Below are 8,320 nucleotides of genomic sequence, written 5' to 3'. Positions count from 1 at the left end.
CTGTATTGTCTATAACCTGAATGAAATGTATTTCTTAAATAACATGACTTGAAAGTTTAAACTAGCCCTTGATCCAGGGACTGCAGAATGGATGTTTAAGCAGCATGAAAATAGAGCTGTCGAGTGACTTGGTGCATTGTCAGTGAGCAGTAATATTTTGAAAGAAATCCTTCTTTTCCCTGAGCACTAGGTCTGAACAGTGGACTTAAAATTTTTGGCAAACCATGTTGGAAACAAATGTATTGTCATCCAGGCTTTGTGGTTCCATTACAGAGCACAAGCAGAGTAGATTTAGAATAATTCTTCCAAGCGCCCTAGGATTTTCAGAATGGTAAATGAGCATTGACTCAACTGAAAGTCAGCAGCTGCATTAGCCCCTAACAAGAGTCAGCCTGTCTTCTGAAGTTTTGAAGCCAGATGTTCACTTCTCCTCTCTAGCTGTGAAAATCCTAGATGGATCTTCTTCTAATAGAAGGCTGTTTATATTGGAAACCTGTCATTAGTGCAGCTGCCTTTGCTAATCATTTTAGCTAGATAATCTGGCTGACTTGCTGCAGTTTCTTGGCACTTCTTTGTTCTTCTATGTTATGGTGACAGTTTCTTTCCTTAAACCTTATGAACCAAGCTCTGCTAGCTTCAAACTTTTATTCTGCACCTTCCTCACCTGTCTCAGCCTTCACAGAATTAAAAGGAGTCAGGGTCATGCACTAGGTTAGATTTTGGCTTAAGGGAATGTTGTGACTGGTTTGATCTGCTGCTGCTGCTAAGTCCCTTCAGTTGTGTCCGACTCTGTGCAACCCCATAGACGGCAGCCCACCAGGCTCTCCCATCCCTGGGATTCTCAAGGCAAGAACACTGGAGTGGATTGCCATTTCCTTCTAAGCTCTAGCATATCACAGCACCTGCGTCCCAGGAACCCTAAGGGAAGGGAAATTTTTTCCCTCTTTTACATTGCTGCCCTCTGCTGGATGACAGGAAATTCACAGATGAAGACGGATTCATCTGTAAAGTTTTGTTTGGGTTTGATTTAGTAATTCAATTCAAGATTGTCTGAAAAAAAAAAATAAAGGATTTTGCTGTAAATAAAGAAGTTTTAAAGTTTGCAACAAGAAAGTAATTAAATATTTCATGTTTTTAGAATGATGAAAAAAGCAGAAGTGTCTGTGAAATACATGTACCTGTATTGTTGAAGAAGTGATGTGATCCTCCAGAAGTGAGTTTGTAGAACAAAAGGACAGTCATGTTAATAGCGCACCGCCTTTGATCCAGTTGATCTTCTGCAAATTCAGAAGCCAGAAACAGTTTTTAAAAGTATCAATAAAAGTACATATGCACTGTATAAGTTTAAGGTTACAGAATAATGATGTGACTTACATGTGTCGTGAAATGATTACCACAATTTTAGTGAACAGCTATCATCTCACAGATAGAAAATTAAGGAAATAGTACACTTTCTTCCCCTTGTGATGAAAACTCTTAGGATTTACTCTCTTAACAACTTTTATATATAACATTTCCCAGGCAAGAATTTCTTGAGAAACCTGTACGCAAGTCAAGAAGCAACAGTTAGAACCAGACAAGGGACAACCGGTCGGCTCAAAATTGGGAAAGGAGTACGTCAAGGCTGTATATTGTCACCCTGCTTATTTAACTTCTATGCAGAGTACATCATGCAAAATGCCAGCTGGATGAAGCACAAGCTGGAATCAAGATTGCAGGGAGAAATATCAATTACCTCAGATATGCAGATGACACCACCCTTATGGCAGAAAGCGAAGAGGAACTAAAGAGCGTCTTGATGAAGGTGAGAAAGGCTTAAAACTCAACATTCAAAAAACCAAGACCATGGCATGGCAAATAGATGGGGAAACAATGGAAACAGTGACAGACTTTATTTTCTTGGGCTCAAAAATCACAAGGCTGTGGTTTCTCCAGTGGTCATGTATGGATGTGAGGGTTGGACCATAAAAGAGGCTGAGCACTGAAGAATTGATGCTTTTGAACTGTGGTGTTGGAGAAGACTCGTGAGAGTCCCTTGGACTGCAAGGAGACCCAACCAGTCAATCCTAAAGGAAATCAGTCCTGAAAATTCATTCGAAGGACAGATGTTGAAGCTGAAGCTCCTATGCTTTGGCCACCTGATGCAAAGAACTGACTCACTGGAAAAGACCCTGATGCTGGGAAAGATTGAAGGCAGGAGGAGAAGGGGTTGATAAAGGATGAGATGGTTGGAAGGCATCACTGACTCATGGACATGAGTTTGAGCAAGCTTGGGAGATGCTGAAGGACAGGGGAGCCCGGCATGCTGCAGTCCATGGAGCTGCAAAGAGTCACACGCGACTGAGTAGACTGAACATCAGGGCAAGAATACAGGAGTGGGTGGCCGTTTCCTTCTCCAGTGGACCTTCCCAAGGCAGGGTTCAAACCCACATTTCCTGCTTGGCAGGTAGATTTGCTGAGCCACCTCGGAAGCCCTTCATATATAACATACTATAGTGATAATTATGGGGCTTCCCTGGTGGCCCTAGTGGTAAAGAACCTGCCTGTCAATACAGGAGATGCAAGAGACCCAGGTTCAGTCCCTGGGTTGGGATGATGCCCTGGAGGAGGACATGGCAACCTACTCTAGTATTCTTGCCTGAAGAATCTTATAGACAGAGGAGCCTGGTGGGCTACAGTCCACAGGGTTGCCAAGAGTTGGTCATGGCTGAAGTGACTTAGCATGCATGCGTGCAGTGTTAATTATATTTATTATGTTGGACATTGCATCTCTAGTATTTATTTATCTGATAATGGGAAAATTGTACCTTTTGACAACATTCATACAATTTCATCTTCCCCACCCCTGCCTCTAGTAACCAAAAATATAATCTGTTTTTCTATGAGTTTTTTAGTTTATTTGCTTCTTTGGGCTTCCTATGTAGCGCAGTTGGTAAAGAATCTCCTTGCTAATATAGGAGATGGAAGAGACACGAGTTTGATCCCTGGGTCAGGACATCCCCTGGAGGAGGAAATGGCAACCCACTCCAGTATTCTTACTTGGACAATTCCATGGACAGAGGAGCCCGGAGGCCTATAGTCTATGGGATGGCACAGTCAGACACGGCTGAACACAGCCCAGCCTTGCTTGCTTGTTTGTTTTTGAAGTGTAATTGCCCAACAACACTCTGTTAGTTCCTATTACATAACATGGTGATCTATATGTTTCCAAAAAAAAATCACCGTGACAAATCTAGTTACCATCTCTCACTATACAGTAGCACGTATATTTGCTATATCCCCCATGCTGGACTTTTACATCCACAACTCATTGTTTTACAACGGGAAGTTTGCATTTCTTAATCTCCCTCTCCTGTTTTTCTCTTCTACCCAATCCCCACTCCTTGACAATCACCTGTTTGTTCTCTGTCTCTATGATTATGTTTCTGTTTTGTTTTTCATTTGTTTTGTATAAAGGGAATCATACGATAATTGTCTTTCTTTGACTTATTCTGCTTAGCATAATAACTGCTAGGTCCATCCACATTGTCAAAAACAGCAAGATCTCATTCTTTCTTATGGCTAAGCATACACACACACACACACACACACACACACGTATTATGTCCATTCATCTTTTGATGGCACTTAGGCTGCTTCTGTATCTTACCTATTGTAAAGAATTCTGCAAGAAACATTTCAAATTAGTGTTTATGTCTCCTCTGGATAAACTGCCAGGAATAAAATTTCTGGATCATATGGCAGTTCTATTTTTAATTTTTTGAGGATTCTCCATACTGTATTGCGTAGTAGCTGCACCAAATTTACATTCCCACCAACAGTGCCGAGGGTTCCCTTTCCTCCACATCCTCACCATTTGTTGTCTTTTTTATAATAGCCATTCTGACAGGTATGAGGTGATACCTCATTGTGGTTTGGGTTTTCATTTCCCTGGTGATTAGTGACGCTGGCCTATTTTCATGTGCCTGCTGGCCTTTGTATATCTTCTTTGGAAAAATGTCTGTTCAGGTCCTCTGCCCATTTTAAAATCAGGTTTTTGTTTTTGTTGTTTTTTTTTGATGTTGAGTTCTGTGAGTTCTTTGTGTATTTTGGATATTAGCCTCTTATCATAGGTATCATTTGCAAATATCTTCTCCCATTTAGGTGGTGGACTTTTTGTTTTGTTGATAGTTTCCTTTGCTGTATAAAACCTGTTTAGTTTGATGTAACCTCATTTGTTTGTTTTGACTTTTGTTTCCCTTACCTGGGGAGACAGATCCAAAAAAACATTGCTAAAACCAATACTACCTATGTTTCCTTCTACAAGTTTTATGGTTTGGGGTCCCACACTTAAGTCTTCAATACGTTTTGAATTTATTTTTGACTATGGTGTGAGAGAGTGGTCCTGTCTGATTATTTGCACGGTGCTGTCCAGTTTGCCCAGCACCACTTGTTGGAGAGGCTGTCTTCACCCTCACTGTGTATTCTTGCTTCGTCCTAGATCGTGTGCTGTGTGCTCAGGCGCCTCAGTCGTGTCTGACTCTTCACGGCCCTGTGGACTGTAGCCCACCAGGCTCCCCTGTCCTTGGGATTCTCCAGGCGAGAATACTGGAATGGGTTGCCATGCCCTCCTCCAGGGGATCTTCCTGACCCAGAGATTCAACCTGTGTTTCTTCTGTCTCCTGCATCGGCAGGCGGGCTCTGTGCCATCAGCACCATCTGGGAAGCCCTAGAGTAATGGACCGTTCATGTGTGAGTTCACTTCTGGACTCTCTCCTCTGTTCCGTTGATCTGTGTGTCCTTTTTTTGTGCCAGGATCATACTGTTTTGATTACCGTAGTTTTGTACGAGAGTTTCAAATCAGGAAACATGATACCTTCAGTTTTGTTCTTCTTTCTCAATATTGTTTTGGCTATTCTGGGTCTTCTGTGTCTCCATACAAATAGTTCTAGTTCTGTGAAAGATTCCATGGGTATTTTGCTAGCAATTGTATTGAGCCTGTAGACTGTCTTGGGTAGCACGGTCAATTAAACAATATCAGTTCTTCTAATCCATGAGCATAGTATGTCTTTCCATTTGTTTGTGTCATCTTTAATTTCTTTGGTCAGTGTCTTATAGCTTTTTGAGTACAGGTGTTTTATCTCTTTGGTTAGATTTATTTCTTAGGTATTTTATTCTTTTTTGATGTGATTGTGAATGGAATTATTTTCTGAATTTCTCTTTCTGATAGTTCATTGTTAGTGTATAGAAACATAGCAGATTTCTGTATATTAATTTTGTATCCGGAATCTTTACTGAATTCATTGATGAGTTTTAATGTTTTTTCGGTGGTAGCTTTAGGATTTTCTATATATAGTATCATGCCATCTGCAAACAGGGACAATTTTACTTCTTTTATTTTCCAATCTGGATTCCTTTTATTTCTTTTTCTTGTTAAATTTCTGTGGCTAAGACCTCCACATACTAAGTTGAATAAAAGTGGTGAGGGTGGGCATCCTCGGCTTGTTCCTGACAAGAGGAAATGCCTTCAGCTTTTCATTATTGAGTGTGGTGTTATCTGTGGGCTTGTAATAGATGGCCTATATATTATGTTGAGGTTTGTTCCCTCTACATCTGTTTTTTGAGAGTTTTTATCATAAAAGGATGTCAGATTTTGTCAAAAGCTTTTTCTACATCTATTGTGATTATCATGTGATTTTGATTCCTCAATTTGTTGGTGTGGTATTTCATATTGATTGATTTTCAGATATTGAACTATCCCTTCATGCCTGCCATAAATTCTGCTTGATCATGTTATACTTTCCTCTTACTGCATAGTTAAATTCAATCTGCTAATAGCTTGTTGAGGAATTTGCATCTATGTTTGTTAGTGATATCAGCCTGTAACTTTATTTTTTTGTGATATCTTTGTTTGATTTTAGTATCAGGGTGATGTTGGCCTACTGTGATGAGTCTGACCCAGGTAATTTCAAATGACTGCTTCTGCCCTGAGTCTCACAGCATGTAAGATTCTGTGTGTGCCTGTAAGTGTAGCGTTTCTGTTTCCTATAGGCTTCTGTCTCTCATGAAAGTTAGATCCACTGGCCTGCCAAATCAAATGTTTTGGGGGATCGTCTTCCCCATGCAGGACCCCTGGACTGAGGACCCCACTGTGGAGCTTAGACCCCTCACTCTTGTGGGGAACCTCTGCAGCTGGAATTATAATCCTGTTTGTGGGTTGCCTATACAGGGGTATGGATCTTGACTATAATATTTCTGCCCCTCCAACCCATCTCATTGTAGATCCTACAAAATAGTTTCTGCTAGTCTTCATGTCGTTCTCATGGATAGTTGCTCTGTAAATAGCTATAATTTAGTTTGCCCATGAGATAGGTGGAATTGGGGTCTTCCTACTCTGCCATCTTGGCCATGCCCCATAAAAGTTGATTTTTTTTTAAGATGCTCTAACAATTAGGAAAATACATATGCCACATGATTAATGCTCAGCAGTTCTTATTCAGGGTGTGCACTGAACATGTAAAAGCTGAAAATATAGATATCCAGGTCCCTCCCAAGAAGATTTTGCCTCAGTTAGACTGGGGTGTGGCTGGACATTGGATTTTAAAAAACCCTTTATATAATCCTTCTACTTACACCCCATATAAATTCTGAATTAAATGAAAAAAATTGGATACCAAGTGTCATTTATATGTCAACTTTGATTTGATAAAATATCTGATTGCAGGTGGACAGGAATACGAGGGGAGAGGGCCCCATATCTGGATGAAGTAGAAACATGCTCCCTCCAGCAAGATACCAACCAAAATAAGAACCATATTTGATGTTAGGACTGCATTCAGTATATAAATGTGTAATTTCATTTAATATAATACTATTTAAAAATATGAGTTGAGTGGTATTTTCTAGTTGGTAGTTTTGCCAAATATCAATGTAGAAATTAGCCTTCTGCAGCTGCAGAAGCAATTGAATTTTCAGCTTGCTTGCATATGGCTCAGTCCCTCTTTTAAGAGCCATAAAATAGCCTGAACATCACTGATCTGCAACTCTCAAAATCACCTAGACTAGAGATAATCCAACGACTTTGGATCATCTGCTGAGGGAGGCAGCCAACATGGCAGGAAGAGTCTTGCTCTGGAGAGACAAGAGATTCAAGGCCTGGTTGATTCAAGGTTGGCTTGCTGCTAACTCACTAAGTGATCTTGGGTGAATCCCATCACCCCTGCAGATTACTGCAAAATGAGAAGGTAAGGGGTCCAAACCTAAACACCTTCAGGGGGCAGGTGATGTCAGTGAGCAAGTGGGCCAGGACCAAGACAGTGGGGGACAGTGAGGGCTGTGGGTCACTCGGAGGTCATTCCTGTGGCAAGGGATAGCCCCTCCTCAGCTCCTGCAGACTGTTCCATCAGAGAATGCTTATGAAGGTTGTACAGTGTACAAGGACACTGTTTCAGAGGACGTGCCATTCATATCACAGATGTAGATACTTTCTGGGGAGAGTTCTGAGGAAAGGACATCTTCTCATTTGCACAAAGGTATTTCACGGGCTTTCAGAAGTCCAGAATTACTGTGTGGTAATTCTTTTCCAGTGTCAGCAGATCTGTTGTCGTTGAGAAGCTGTAAATATAGCTTTTAATGTGAAATTTCCCTAATTTAAAATTAGGTGGAAAATAATTCCAAAACATATTTGACATTGTGTGAGCTAAACAAAATACTTGTGGGGATCAGATTCAGGCTGTAAGTGAAGATCTCTGACCTAGATGAACTGTAAGTTACTGACATTTCATAGACTTTCTTATTCTGTGTACCTCATGTCTAATTCTGAAGGAATAAAAAATAAATAAACACTAATTACCTGGGTAAGTTATATGGATGTAACAGGGATTAAATGGGTATAAAAAGTAAAAGTACACCCTTTGAATGATGGTATGTATAATGTTCTCCCTAATTATCATGTGGTTAACTTTAATTCATCCCTTATTACAAATGTTATTTCTCCAGAGAGAGCTTCCTGAGACTTTCACCTAAGTTAGGTTCCCCTCTTATACTTTCTTAAAATGCCTTACTTTCTTGAGTGAACTCTTCAATGTAATAATGTAAGACAGTCACATGTGTGAATGTTTGCTTCCTGTCTGCTTACCATTCAGTGGAGAGTATGCCTTTATTAACCGCTATATGCCCACTGGAGATATTACGGGTATCTATCAGGCATCCTGTGTAGATTTACTGAATGATGGATTAGTCTTCACACATCCGTGTAACATCTTTTCTTCTTGGTGTCTCTGACTGAACTTGCTGCTTGGTGCTTGACTTCTGGGACTCAGACCTTGGAGGACATCTGGTT

At 40.5% G+C, this 8,320-nt stretch overlaps 1 protein-coding gene across 1 annotated transcript in view; it reads right to left on the bottom strand.

Moving 5' to 3' along the window:
* Positions 1-1,178: 1,178 nt before the first annotated feature.
* CES5A (carboxylesterase 5A) overlaps positions 1,179-8,320 on the bottom strand; it is a 273,642-nt gene continuing 266,500 nt past the window's right edge. The window contains exon 14 of the mRNA XM_069549889.1: positions 1,179-1,277. Within this exon, the coding sequence (XP_069405990.1) occupies positions 1,244-1,277 (34 nt within the window). The 3' untranslated portion in view covers positions 1,179-1,243. The remainder of the gene's footprint in view (positions 1,278-8,320) is intronic.

Source organism: Ovis canadensis, chromosome 14 (genome assembly GCF_042477335.2).
Source record: "Ovis canadensis isolate MfBH-ARS-UI-01 breed Bighorn chromosome 14, ARS-UI_OviCan_v2, whole genome shotgun sequence".
In the NCBI taxonomy this organism is placed as follows: domain Eukaryota; kingdom Metazoa; phylum Chordata; class Mammalia; order Artiodactyla; family Bovidae; genus Ovis; species Ovis canadensis.
Note: the sequence above shows the minus strand (reverse complement) of the source record. Positions and strands in the feature narration are given on the sequence as shown.